General features: G+C 41.7%; 1 protein-coding gene across 1 annotated transcript in view; it reads right to left on the reverse strand.

Moving 5' to 3' along the window:
- Positions 1–9,490: 9,490 nt before the first annotated feature.
- The window catches only part of CINP (cyclin dependent kinase 2 interacting protein), a 14,772-nt gene continuing 9,355 nt past the window's right edge, over positions 9,491–14,907 (reverse strand). Inside the window, exons 4-5 of the mRNA XM_046647665.1 lie at positions 10,839–10,968; positions 9,491–9,996 (exon numbers count right to left, since the gene is read on the reverse strand). Of these exons, the coding sequence (XP_046503621.1) occupies positions 9,794–9,996; positions 10,839–10,968 (333 nt within the window). The 3' untranslated portion in view covers positions 9,491–9,793. The remainder of the gene's footprint in view (positions 9,997–10,838; positions 10,969–14,907) is intronic.

A 14,907-nucleotide genomic window follows, 5' to 3' on the forward strand; every position in this document is an offset into this window, starting at 1 on the left:
CATTTCCTACAGCCCTTTTGATGACTGGGGGCATTTCCCTGTCCTCTCACTTGAGCTCAAGGCAGGCTCAATGGGAGCAGAAGGCCAGGTGTCCTGGCAGGATGGAATGGCCAGCAGTGAACAAGAACTCTGCCTAGGAGAGTCAGGCTTGAGGGTCAGGCTGTGGTGCGTCCTGTGGACTCGGGGGCACTTCTTGGGAGTTTGGAGTGAGTCCCACCCTTGGATCCTGGAATGTGGACAGAGCCTCCTGTCTGAGGATCGTTCATAGCCCCCACTGGGCAACTAACACAACCAGCTGGGTCAAATCCGACAATGGTCTAGCCTGAGGCCCTGTCAGACATGCATTTAGTTTCTGTTTATAGGACTCTATCGAATATCCCAACATATCTTAATTTCACCATTGTGTGTGCTACTGTGAATGAATAGTGAATTTAACTGATGGAATAAAGTATCCTCGTCCACTGTACAGAGTTGAAAACACAGGTGGCTCTGATGCTAGCACACTCATTAACTCAACATGTGCTTGTTGAGGGCCTGCTGGGTGCCAGGCACGGAATTGACAGCAGCAATGAGGACTGACAGACCTGTGCTTGGGGAACCTGTGCTGTATCTACCAGGACAGTGTTCGCAGGGTCCCCAAATAGAGACAGATTTATAGCACAGTTCCCACATCACAGCAATACATTGACAGGCATAACCTTATTACGTAGAAAACAAATGGAAATTTCCTTTTCTCATCAAGAACTTTCTTTTGTCTACATAATATTTATAATTTGAGATACTCAGATTAGGAGCACGAGCAAAGAGGCATCAGAGCACAGGCACGGGGACAAATTTCCACCCGAGTGACTCCCTTGGGGTGGCCACTGTGGCCTTCAACGAGGACATGTGCTTGCAGCATTTTTTGCCATTCCTGGTGCTTAGTCCATGTTCAACCATCGTTAATTACTACTACATGTGATGGAAGAAAACTCCGTTGTTTCTGTGTTCCCTGGAAGGCACAAGGGGCCCCACAGCTGCATCCCTGGTCAGGCTCCTGAGGCACCAGTTTCATCCTTTTCCGCCTCCCCAGTGATCTCAGGAGTGCGGAGAGCTGAACGGGAAGAGACAGGCCATGGGAGAGGTGGTCTTTAATGCCCTCTGAGGCCCACATTTTAAGATAAATTTTTATTTTCACCCAGGGAATAATATGCACATAGTTAAGAATGTCTAACGCTGCTGAAGGGCCTCTGATGAGCCATAGCAGGCCTAGCCCCAGCCCTCAGCTCCCCTCAGCTGAGGCGGTTACTTTCTTTTTAGTTGTTTACCTCTACGTGTCTGAATCATGTCTCTCTCACTACTTTCTTGACTTCTTCATATTAGATATTGTCCATGGGCCAACCATTGTGCGACATGGGGACATGGCTCCCCACTTTAGTGTCCTTCCATCGGGAGTTGGTATTAAGTCCGTGCTCAGTGCTTACACCAAAGCATAAAGATTGTCATTGCTGAGCCTTGTGGTGTACTGTGATGACATGTTCTTTCTTGTAAGCTTTTGTTTTTCCTGGAGATAACTGCCTTGGTTTTTTTCATTTGCTTAGCAGTTCTCTTTCTTTTTTTGCTATTTGGTTTTTATTCTTAACAGAATTACACGTGCATGTAAAATGTCAGTTCTCTAAGACTTATTGTTTAAAAAAGAAAGCAGCCCCTCACTTCCTCTTTTGTGCTGATTTGATACACTTACTATAGTTGCCCTGTGATTAGCTAACACCTCCATCACATCACATAATTACCATTTCTTTTCTCCCCATCCTCTTCTTGAGGTAACCACCTTTAGGTCTTTTAGCGGTCTCTCTTGGTGTTTCAGTCGACATCACTAAATAACAAGCTTATACTGTCATTTCTTGATGTATAGCAATATTTGGTGATCAGCATGAATGGCTGATAACTGCCGGGTCACATTTTTTATGACAAGCAAATACCGTTCCCAGCTGAGCTGTGTGTGGTGCGTAGTGATTACTTTCGTGCTTTTGTATGAGCTTTAGTGTTTCCTGGAGTTACAAAAAGATATTTTAGTTTTAATTAAATGTACCAATTGTGCATTCATTGCAAAACCGTTCCCCAATCCCCTTCTCTTTGTTTTTGTGGATGTCTACCTTTTTATATTCCTTTTCTATTTGGCAAGAATTTTGGAGGCAGAGGAGATAATTGTGTGACCAGTCGACTGTTTAGAAATCCGATATTGGTTCTCTGATGGCTTCATTGTTCCTAGGTAGAAATTTAGAAATACCTAAATTCCAGATAGAGTGGAAGAGATCTCTTCCATTAATTTGATACGTCTTCCATTCTATGAGGGATCTCTGGGCTAGTGCCACTGGGTAACTTGTTCATGACTTACCTCTTTTTCTTCCATTTGTCCTTAGCAGTATTGATCTTTCCATTAGTTCTCCTGGGCAACGTGGGTGTCCAGGGGATGAGGCATCCAGCACACATGAAATATCCTGGAAAGGCCTAGAAATCCTTCAGTGTCTCCCCTGAAGAGCATTTATTCTTTTCGTACCCCCCCCCCCAACACAAAACTGCCTGCCGATGGACCTCCTGCCCCTGGGGCTCTGTCCTGCCCATCTGCAGCTCATGGCAACAGTCTGCTTCCTAAACGAGCAGGGGAGCACGTAGCAGGACACCATTTCTGCCAAGTGCTAACCAGGCAGTTCCCAGACTGCAAGACATCTGATGGGCTACTTTTTTTTTTTTTATTGAGTTAATGATAGGTTACAATCTTGTGTGATTTCAGCTGTACATTAATGTTTGTCATTCGTGTTGTAGGTGCACCATTTCATCCTTTGTGCCCACCCCCCACCCCACCTTTCCCCTGGTAGCCACTAATCTGTTCTCTTTGTCCACATTTTTAAATTCCTCATATGAGTGGAGTCATACAGAGATTATCCTTCTCTAACTGGCTTATTTCACTTAACATAATTCCCTCAAGGTTCATCCATGTTATTGCAAAAGGGATGATTTTGTTCTGTTTTGCAGCTGAGTAGTATTCCATTGTATATATATACCACAACTTCTTTATCCATTCATCTGTTGATGGGCACTTAGGTTGGTTCCATGTCTTGGCTATTGTAAATAATGCTGCAATGAACATTGGGGTGCATAGGACTTTTGGAATTGCTGACTTCAAGCTCTTTGGATAGATACCCAGTAGTGGAATGGCTAGATCGTATGGTAGTTCTATTTTTAATTTTTTGAGGAATCTCCATACTGTTTTCCATAATGGCTGCACTAGTTTGCATTCCCACCAGCAGTGTATGAGGGTTCCATTCTCTCCACAACCTCTCCAACATTTGTTACTATTAGATTTAGACATTTTTGTCATTCTAATGGGTGTAAGGTGATATCTTAGTGTAGTTTTGATTTGCATTTCCCTGATGATCAGCGATGCTGAGCATCTTTTCATGTGCCTATTGGGCATCCATATATCTTCTTTGGAGAAATGTCTGTTCATGTCTCCAGCCCATTTTTGGATCAGGTTGTTTGATTTTTTGTTGTTGAGTTGTGAGAGTTCTTTATATATTATGGATATTAAGCCTTTGTCATATATATGACTTGCAAATATTTTTTCCCAGTTAGTGGGTTGTTGTTTGGTTTCAATCCTGTTTTCATTTGCCTTGAAGAAGCTCTTTAGTCTGATGAAGTCCCATTTGTTTATTCTTTCTATTGTTTCCCTTCTCTGAGAAGACATGGTGTCCGAAAAGGTCCTTTTAATACTGATGTCAAAGAGTGTACTGCCTATGTTTTCTTCTAGAAGCCTTATGGTTTCAGGTCTCACCTTTAGGTCTTGGATCCATTTTGAGTTTATTTTGGTGAATGGTGAAAAAGAATGGTCAATTTTCATTCTTTTACATATGGCTTTCCAGTTTTCGCAGCACCATTTGTTGAAAAGACTTTCTTTTCTCCATTGTATGCACTCAGCTCCTTTGTCGAAGATAAGCTGTCCATAGATGTGTGGTTTTATTTCTGGCCTTTCAATTCTGTTCCATTGATCTGTGCACCTGTTTTTATACCAGTACCATGCTGTTCTGATTACTGTAGCTTTGTAGTAAGTTTTGAAGTCAGGGATTGTGATGCCTCCCGTTTTGTTCTTTTTTCTCAGGATTGCTTTAGAAATTCGGGGTCTTTTGTTGCCCCATATGAATTTTAGAATTCTTTGTTCTAATTCTGTAAAGAATGTCATTGGGATTCTGATTGGGATAGCGTTGAATCTGTAGATTGCTTTAGGTAGAACGGACATTTTAACTATGTTTATTCTTCCAATCCATGTACATGGAATGTCTTTCCATCTCCTTATGTTGTCATCCAATTCTTTCAGAAAGGCCTTGCAATTTTCATTATATAGGTCCTTCACTTCCTTAGTTAAATTTACCCCGAGGTATTTTATTCTTTTTGTTGCGATTGTGAATGGTATTGTGTTCTTGAGTTCTTTTTCTGTTGGTTCATTGTTAGAATATAGAAATGCTACTGATTTATGCAAATTGATTTTATACCCTGCAACTTTGCTGTAGTTTTTGATTACTTCTAACAGTTTTCCAATGGATTCTTTGGGGTTTTCTATATATAAGATCATGTCGTCTGCAAACAGCGAGAGTTTCACTTCTTCCCTCCCTATTTGGATTCCTTTTATTTCTTTATCTTGCCTGTTTGCTCTGGCCAGGACCTCCAGTACTATGTTAAATAAGAGTGGTGATAGAGGGCATCCTTGTCTCGTTCCTGTTTTCAGGGGGATGGCACTCAGTTTTTGTCCATTGAGTATGATGTTGGCTATGGGTTTGTCGTGTATGGCCTTTATTATGTTGAGGGAGTTCCCTTCTATGCCCATTTTGTTCAGAGTTTTTATCATAAATCGCTGTTGGATCTTGTCAAATGCTTTCTCTGCATCTATTGAGATGAGCATGTGGTTTTTATTCCTCAGTTTGTTGATGTGGTGTATCACGTTGATTGATTTGCGGATGTTGAACCATCCCTGTGTCCCTGGTATGAATCCCACTTGATCATGATGTATGATCCTTTTGATGAATTGCTGAATTCTGGTGGCCAAAATTTTGTTTAGAATTTTTGCATCTATGTTCATCAGTGATATTGGCCTGTAGTTCTCTTTTTTTGTGGCATCCTTGTCTGGCTTTGATATCAGTGTGATGTTGGCCTCATAGAATGTGTTAGGAAGTGTTCCATCCTCCCTAATTTTTTGGAATAGCTTGAAAAGGATAGGTATTAAATCCTCTCTCAAAGTTCGGTAGAATTCCCCAGGGAAGCCATCTGGTCCTGGGGTTTTATTCTTTGGGATGTTTTTGATTGCTGTTTCAATCTCTTTCCTTGTGATTGGTCTGTTCAAATTGTCTGCTTCTTCTTGAGTGAGCTTTGGGAGATTTTAGGAGTCCAAGAATTTATCCATTTCCTCTAGGTTATCCATTTTGTTGGCATAGAGTTTTTTGTAGTATTCTCCTATAATCCATTGTATTTCTGCAGAGTCTGTTGTTATTTCTCCTCTTTCATTTCTGATTTTGTTTATTTGAGCTTTCTCCCTTTTTTTCTTTGTAAGTCTGGCTAGGGGTTTGTCGATTTTATTTATCTTCTCAAAGAACCAGCTCTTTGTCTCATTGATCCTTTCTACTGCCTTTTTCGTTTCAATAGTATTTATTTCTGCTCTGATTTTTATTATTTCTCTCCTTCTGCTGACTTTGGGCTTTATTTGTTCTTCTTTCTCTAGTTCAGTTAGGTGTAGTTTAAGATTCCTTATTTGGGATTTTTCTTGTTTGTTAAGATGTGCCTGTATTGCGATGAATTTTCCTCTTAATACAGCTTTTGCTGTATCCCATATGAGTTGGTATGGCATGTTATCAATTTCTTTAGCTTCCAGGTATTTTTTTATTTCTTCTTTAATTTCTTCAGTGATCCATTGCTTGTTCAGTAGTGTATTGTTTAGTCTCTACATCTTTGTGCCTTTCTCAGCTTTTTTCTTGTAATTTCTAGCCTTATAGCATTATGATCAGAGAAGATGCTTGTTATTATTTCAATTTTTTTAAATTGGTAGAGGCTTGCCTTGTTTCCCAACATATGGTCTATCCTTGAGAATGTTCCATGTGCACTTGAGAAGAATGTGTATTCTGCTTTTTTACGATGAAGTGATCTATATATGTCTGTTAAGTCCAATTGTTTTAGTTTTTCGTTTTGCTCCACTATTTCTTTATTTTTTTCTGGATGATCTGTCCATTGATGTGAGTGGGGTGTTGAGGTCCCCTACTATTATTGTGTTGTTTTTAACATCTTCCTTTAGGTCTGTTAATAGTTGCTTTATGAACCTTGGTGCTCCTGTGTTGGGTGCATAGATATTTAGAAGCATTATTTCTTCTTGGTGAAGTGTCACTTTGATCATTATATATTGTCCCTCTGTGTCTTTCTTTACCTGTCTTATTTTGAAATCCACTTTGTCTGATATAAGAATTGCAACACCTGCTTTTTTTCCCTTGCTATTAGCTTGAAGTATTGTCCTCCACCCCTTCACTCTGAGCCTGTGTTTGTCCTTGGGGCTGAGGTGTGTTTCCTGGAGGCAACAAATTGTTGGATCTTGTTCTTTAATCCATTTTGCCACTCTGTGTCTTTTTATTGGAGAGTTCAATCCGTTTACACTGAGAGTGATTACTGATGCATGTGGACTTAAAGCTGTCAATCTGTTGCTCATTATCTGGCTTTCCTGCTTTTCTCTTCCTGTGTGCTTTATCCTACCCATTTGATACTGCAATTTCTTATGCTGGGTTTCTTAGATTTTTGCTTATTTATGTTTTGTGTCTCTGTTCTGTTGTTTAATTTAGTGTCTACCCTGAAGTTTGTATTTAGAATCTTGTGGTCTCTTACTTACTTGGCCTAGACTAATTTAGTCCCTTTGCTCTTCCCCTCCTAAATTATTATTGTCATTTCTTGTTCCAACTTGTGTTATGAGTTTGTAGTTAGAGTGATAAGATCGTCTTTGCTTTGGTAGTTTCCTTACCTTTATCCTAATGCTATAGTTGAATATTTGCTATCCTATTCTGGTTCTATTTATCTGTCTCCCTACTCTGTGGTTTGTGACCCCTTTCTCCCTTTTTTCTTTTTTCAGGTATGAGAGCCTTGAGGATTTCTTGTAGTGGAGGACTTTTGGTTACAAATTCCCTTAACTTTTGTTTGTCTGGAAAAGATTTAATTTCTCCCTCATAGCTGAAGGATATTCTTGCTGGATAGAGTATTCTTGGGTGAAGATTTTTATCTTTTAAAGCTTTGAATATGTCTCTCCATTCTCTCCTAGCTTGTAAGGTTTCTGTAGAGAAATCCACTGAAAGTCTGATAGGGGCTCCTTTGTAGGTAATTCTCTTTTGTCGTGCAGCCCTGAGTATTCTTTCTTTGTCATTCCTTTTTGCCATTTGTACTACTATATGCCTTGCAGTAGGTCTTTTTACATTGACAAATCTAGGAGATCTGAAAGCTTCCTCTACACACATTTCTCCCTCAATCCCTAGATTTGGGAAGTTCTCTTCTATAATTTCATTAAGCACACTTTCTGCTCCATTTTCCTTTTCTATGTTCTCAGGAATTCCTATGATCCTTAAATTCTTTCTCCTCATTGAATCTGCTGTCTCTCTAATACACTCCTCATTCCTTTTAATCCTTAGTTCTCTTTCTTCCTCTGTCTGGAGCCATTCAGCCTGTCTATCTTCAATTATGCTAATTTGCTCTTCTATGGAGTCTACCCGGGCATTCAGGGAATCTATATTCTGTTTTATCTGGTCCATTGTGTTTTTCATCTCTAGTAATTCTGTTTGATTCTTCTTTATAATTTCAGTCTCTTTTGTGAAGTAACTCCAGAACTTGGCTTATTTCTCTATCTTTCTCTCTACCTCATTGAGTTTTTTGATTATAGCTGCTCAACTAATTTTCATTTAGTTTACCTAATTCCAAGTCCTCAGGACTTAATTCTATGTTTTTATTGTTTTCCTTCTGGTTTGGGGTTTTTATTAATTTGTGGATGGTAGAGGAGCGGTTTTTTCGCATGGTGGTAGAATTTGGTTGCAGTTACAGCCTGTCGCCACTAGATGAGGGTCAAGAGCCACGCATTTCTGAGCTATCCGCCTTCGGGCAAGATGGCGGCACCCAGTGTACTTTGCCGGGGCAGGTGGTGGCGGTTTCTTTTGCACACCGATCTGGATTCAATCAGTTCTGTTCTCTGGTCTCCCGGGGCCCTGCGTTTATGGAGTCCCCATGCACGGAAGCTTTCCCCTGTCAGCGGGTTTCCACTGAACCGGCAGCGGGAGTCCTAGACCATCCCCTGGTCATGCGGCCCCTACTCCTTGCTGGACCCACGTGGTGATCCCGGTTTCTAAGGGATGGAGCGATGTTCTCTCTTATGCCATTCCAGCTCCTCGGAGGCAGGCAGTAGGGGCTCCGTCTTCTGTCTTTTGATACTGTAGGTCTCTGAGTCCTGGCATTAGGTTCATTAGCTGAAATTCAGGTTTTTTGTTTTCTTTTTTCAGTCCTTTGTTGTACTTTGGAGAGGAGAGAGTCCCGGGTCAGCTCACCCCGCCATTTTGCTCTGCCTCCTAGTTTTGATGGGCTACTTTTATGATGGTTAGATTTTAATAAAAACTGCAAGGGCAGAGTAAAGAGAAATTCTAAGAAATGTTGCTTTTAAATGCTTTTGGTGTCAACTTGCACAGTGAAATATCCTAACATTCTCTCAAAATACATCCCTGTCATGTATAAGTCTTTTATTTTGGGAATAGTTTCTTTCTTTCCCTGGGAAGCACTTGCTCCTGGGACACTGGAACTTCAGTTTCATGAGGCTGCATCCCGTATCACAGAGCATGCAGTTTCTTAGATTTTGATTCTGGGGAGCAAGGGCAGAATTGATCTCCCCAATATTTGGTTGCAAATATTGCCAAACTATAGGATTTACGCTAGTAGAATGACATGGATGATACTTCATTTGGCCTGTCACATCCTCAGTATGCAAACAGTAGCAATTTTTTTCTTTTTTTTTTATAGATTTTATTTTTCCTTTTTCTCCCCAAAGCCCCCCAGTACATAGTTGTATATTTTTTTTAGTTGTGGGTCCTTCTAGTTGTGGCATGTGGGATGTCACCTCACCATGGCTTGATGAGCAGTGCCATGTCCACGCCCAGGGTCTGAACTGGGGAAACCCTGGGCTGCCGAAGCGGAGCACACGAAATTAACCACTCGGCCACGGCACTGGCCCCTAGAGGCAGTTTTTCTGTAGGTAGTTTTCACTTCCATGATGCCAATCTTTACTCAGTTAACTCTATGGTATTTTAAACATTAGCTGTAATTACAAAACTAATATAGTCTCATAATAATTAAAAGAATACAGGTAGACATAAAGTAAAAATATGAAACCAGGGATTTTCTACACAAATGTAATATGTGTAAAATATACCTAATTTACAGAAACAAGATCACTTAGTCATTCTGATGAATTCATTTATTTCCAGCAGAAGTCTTCATGGGGGACAGACTCACAGTAGGTGCCAATGATGCTGAGTGGTGGATGGCACACAGCAGTAATGTGTCTGGGGAGGCTGCAGGGAGCTGATGAAATGATCCAGTCTGGAAGACTCTAAGAAGGTCAGTGGGTGGCCACGCCAGAACACAGGGTATAATCCTGGGGTACAGCACTGGATCCTACCTGAAAGACTGTCCACCTTGGGAGCTACAGAAGCCAGTGGTACAGAGCCTGGAGGCTCATGCACAAAGCCATGTTGGGCAGTCACAGTGCTCGGTGCCCTGTTTCGAGCAGCATGCTTTCCAGAAGCAGCTTGCTGTCACTCTCCACGTAGGGCTGGTGCAGCCACATTGACAGGTAGCTCAGGGTGAGGTCGTGGTCCACAGTGTGTGCCAGCTCTTCAACGATGGTGCGCTTCAGGAGGAGTTCCTTCCAGTACATGTCAGAGAGCTTGCGGGAAACCTCATCTGAAATAAATTTAAGTCTCCTCTAATAGCAGTAATTCAAGGAAGTACTCTTGACTGGGGGTGACCTGCCACTTTGAAAAGGTCCTTGTTAAAAACCAGAATTAGCAACAGCACTGAGGCAGAAAGGCCACATGGGTATTCATCACTCGAGCTGGTGGAGATTAGTAGAATGAAATAACATGGTGTCACGAAATTAGAAAGTAGCTATAATCTTTTCTACTCAACTCTTAAGTACCTGCAATGATTATAGATAGTAGATTCACCTCAAACTGAAATATTTCAGTAAACACATTTCATTAGGTGATTTTACCCTTTTCTCCCTTATTTAAAAGTGACGTCATAAATCAACATCAAATAGCTTAGCCCTTCTTTTGAACTAATAAAACTAAAAATAACCCTTATCTCATAGAGCTTATTTAAGTAATGGATTCCATTTTCCTGGTAGTCTTCTTCCATGGGCTTGGCTAAAGCTGAAGTGACCTCAGTTTTTTTTTTTAATTAAAACAAAACAAAAAGCAAAAACCCCACCTTTCTTCCAAAAAAAAAAGAAAGGTTTCTGCCTTCACAGGAGGTAGAACTCATTCTACCCATTGGTTTTAAAGGGCTAATAATGTCAACTTGCTTCATGAGTCTCTAATTACATTTCATATTCCTTGCTGATTATTAGGTGATTAAAGCCAAGAAGAAATGCTCATTTTAAGATGTCCCCATCTCCTTCCCTCCCAATGGATCCTCTTGAATTGAATTTCAAAGCCTGTCAGCTTCTTAGAGTACCAGATCTAAATGATCTCAAGTGCTCTCATAATCTACCCTTGAAAATCAATGCAGAAAAAACTACTTACAAAAATGGGCTGTGGGCCATGTGTGAAACAGGAGGGGCCGTTTTGTCTCCTCCCCATAATGGTAATTTTCTAGTTCACAAATTCCCTTGGTAGTTGAAGACAGCTTTTCCATTTTCCCCTGTATTTTGGTCTGAAAAGATATTAATTTGGAATATGAGCATATTATTTGAAATCTACTCTAGTCTCAGATTCAACAACTATAAGATTTCAGAGCTAAGAAGTATGAGTCTGTCGAGACGAAAAGTCCAATAACTTGACACTATTAACTCCATGTGCAGTAAATTTCCAGGGAGCTGGAGGCAGACAGTTGCCATGATTTCATTAACTTGGATGACTTCAGTGATGGACTCCAGATGTCCAGTCCTGGAGAAGAGAAGGCTTGCTGAGCCGCAGTTCCCTATGATTTCCAAAGAGCACGAATTTTTTAACACCAATGACCTGGAAGAATCGCAAGATAGGCTCCTGTTTTTATGGAATGCAAGAGGAGAAAGGGCATTAAATGAGCTCATTTCTGACTCTTTTATTAACTGCCTTGAGTTTACTGAAGCCTCTCAGGCTCTGGTTCCTGTTTTGGTAATAACGAAATGGTAATAATGAAAGGGAGCCCTACACACTTCACAAAGGAAGGAAAACGATGAGACCTTGACATCGACAGGGCCTCAGAGTCCTCCAAGCTCCATACAAAGCTGGGTAACTGCAGCATCTGCACGGCCTTTGCGGTGGATACTAAAACCATCCCCACTGCATGACAGGCCAGCACAGACGGGGCTGACAAAGTGCCTACTTTCACAGGGTGGTTAGGAGGACTGAGTTTTTTTTGAAGCACCTAGTTGGAGCTATATAATGGTTTGTTAAATAAAATAAATGGGTGAAGTAACTAAGATTTCAGATTTGAGTAGCATAGGTCTTCAAAGACCACATTTCTAACTCCCAAGTATAGTTAACTTTATGTACATGGAGAAATAAGAAAAGACAGATAAATCGTCAAAATCTTAATTCTTTGCACTTGGTCCTTCATCCTCCAATTATGTTTGAAGTGCATGCACTAAATTTAGCTAACATTAATTTGTAAAGGACTATACTCCTTTTCCAAATCTTTCTAGGTTCGATGTTTCCCTTGGCCCAACCCCAGAGGTAGGATTACTCCTTCTGTATTACAGCTGGGAATTCTCCAGGTCACTGAGCTAGGGGAAGATGAGGCCAGGACTTGAGACCACGCATTCTGACTCCAAGTCTCTTGACACTCAGTCCTATGCTCTCTCCTCTGCATCACACAGCAGCTCCCTGGGGCCACCTAATTCTAAGAAAAGCTTGTAAAGATCAGGAGAGCAAGAAAATGCCAGGCCAGAGGTGCCTCACTCAATTCTGGAGCTCGGTCATCAATAAAGACACTAAAGTTATGCTCACGTGTGCAGCCCTGGACAGTGCATGAACAGCGGCCCACACTCACAGCTCCACACAGGTACTTCTGTTCCCACAGCTAATAGACCACACTGCTTAGGGAAAGGGGTGCCTTAAACCTCCACCAAGGTCAAATTCATTCAAGACATTTAAAGCAAAGTCTGGGAAACCATTCTCTCTAAAAGCTGGAGGAACATAGGAAAAATCATATTAATATCCTTATAACATTAACTCTTGGTTTTGAGCATACAATGAGAACTTATTTCAAAACCACTTTAAAATAGAATAAATTCACTGGAGCATAGAACTTTGGTGCCTGACAGCTAGCATTCAGATGTTGGTTTCTAATACCCTTCTCTGGTAAAAGGAGCCAGGGATCCCTGGAAAGATGGCTGATTCTAGCACTGAGGCAGGAAATTCACAAGATGAGCCTAGAACATCTTATAATGCCAGAAAGTTAGGAAGTATTCAAAAAACCAAAACCTAAAACTTACAATGATGGGAACATGTCAAAAGGACATGGAAGCCCACTGAACTCCTAATGGCCAAAGCAGGAACAATTTGAGGGACAAAATAAAGCAGTACTGGATTATAACCCAAAATACAAAACAAATAACCATGAGTCCATACTGCTAGAAATAAATGACTGAATAGTTAATAGGGGAGAAAAGACAAATAAATGATTGAATAATTAATAGATGGGGGAGAAGAAAGAAGTCTCCTATGTGGTACTCCAAATAATTTATGTAGATGCTCCGCCCTCAAGGAGGTGGGGCATAACTTCCTACTCTTTAAGTGTGGGCTGCACACAGTGACTTCCTTCTGAAGACAGTGTAGAAAGAAGGGAAAAGAGTCACTTTACAGTGGAGAAACCTGACAAACACACCTCAGCCAGGAGATTAAGGTCAACATCCACAGCGATCAACATGTTTATGGTAGACACCCTCGGTATGATGTGATGAGAATAGCACCTCACCTCTGTGGTCTGCCTCCAAAAAATGCACAACCCGAGTCAAATCATGAGAAAAACATCAGATGAATCCCAGCTGAATGAATCCAATTACAAAATACCTGACCAGTCCTCCTCAAAACTCAACATTATGAAAAACAAGGAAAGTCTGAGAAACTGTCATAGCCAAGAAAAGCCTAAGAAGACATGACACTAAATTTACTGTGCTGTCCTTGATAGGCTCCTGGGAAAGAAAGAGGACATTAGGGAAAAAGAAAAGAAATCTGAATAAACTACAGCCTGGAGTTAAAAAACTATGTATCAGCATTGGTCCAGCAATTGTAACAGCAGGTGCCATACTAATGTCTGAACATACTAACGGATGAAACCCGGTGTGGGGCGGGGAAAGGGTTATGGGGACTCTCCGTACTATCTGCTTAACCTTTCTGTACATCTAAAACTGTCCTAAAAAATAAATTGGTATTTTAAAAAACATGTAGAATAAATTCACTGGAGCAGGAACCTATGAGTTGGGGAGACCATAGAGACCATGTGGCCCACCCTTTCCCAAAGTGTGGGATGCACTGGGAGGATGGTTAGGTGGCACTGGGCCGTGGTATTAATAACCTTGAACCACAGGGGGACACACTGCTTCATGCCTCATTTGTTATCTCCCAATTCTTCTGGTTATCAGTATGCCTCTCCATCTCATAATACTTGCTTTTTTTAGACATAATACTTCCCTTTTTAGGAAAGAGGGAGTAAACCCCAGGCTCAGAGACTTTCACAGGGAAGCAGTATTCAGCTAACATTTTTATAGTGTGGTTTTAATTATTCTACAGAAAAATCTTGAGTAAACAAATGAGTATAGGATAAGATACAAATTGTGAGGCAGGTATGAGAGTGGATGAAATGTTTGAACACTCATCTAGTTCCACCCAGGAATTAATTCCTCAACAATCTTTGTAATAAATCCACCAAGTGATCATCCAGGCTTTTGGAGGCACATTTCCAACGATGTGACACCCCACCCCCTGGGCAGCCCATTCCAGCTCTGGACAGGACTTCTGTTATCACATAGTTCTCAGGTGGGAGCTAAAGCTTCTGTGGGCTCCAGGGGTCTCCCCTCTCCGCTCTGAGGCTTCATAAAACCAGCATACTGGTTTCTTTTCTCAGGACAGCCTTTTGGCCATGATGGCAGCTTTTCGTCTACTGGTTCCCCTTATCCGGGCTAAAACCCCAGTTCCTCTAATTCTCTCTGACACGGCCTGCCTCCCTCAGCCCCTCTTATGTGCCCACACTGTCTGTCCATGATGATGGGTGGGCCCATCATTCCCTCGGCTCTCAAGGACACAGCCTAGGCTGTGATCTTGGGAACTCAGCTCCCGATGAGTGTGCAGCCACCAAAACCCAGCGGCCACTTTCAACTGGCCTGCCAGGCCACACCCCCCTCCCCCTGGACCTGTGCTGTGGGCTACAGGGACCAAGGGCAGGTGTCCCATGTTTCATCCGCTACTGTTCAGTCCATTGAGCCTGCTGGCTGGGTTTTCTGGACCTTGACTCTACCTCCTGATGTCCTCCCAGGCTGTCCCTTCTCAGCGTGGGTCAGGCGGGCTGAGGAAGGAGGCCTGTGGTACCTGACTGCTACTCAAGGATGGGGAGGATGAAAGGCGCACAAGCAGAACCACTGACTGCTACTCAAGGATGGGGAGAATGAAG

This window comes from Equus quagga, chromosome 20 (genome assembly GCF_021613505.1).
Source record: "Equus quagga isolate Etosha38 chromosome 20, UCLA_HA_Equagga_1.0, whole genome shotgun sequence".
NCBI classification, from domain to species: Eukaryota; Metazoa; Chordata; class Mammalia; order Perissodactyla; family Equidae; genus Equus; species Equus quagga.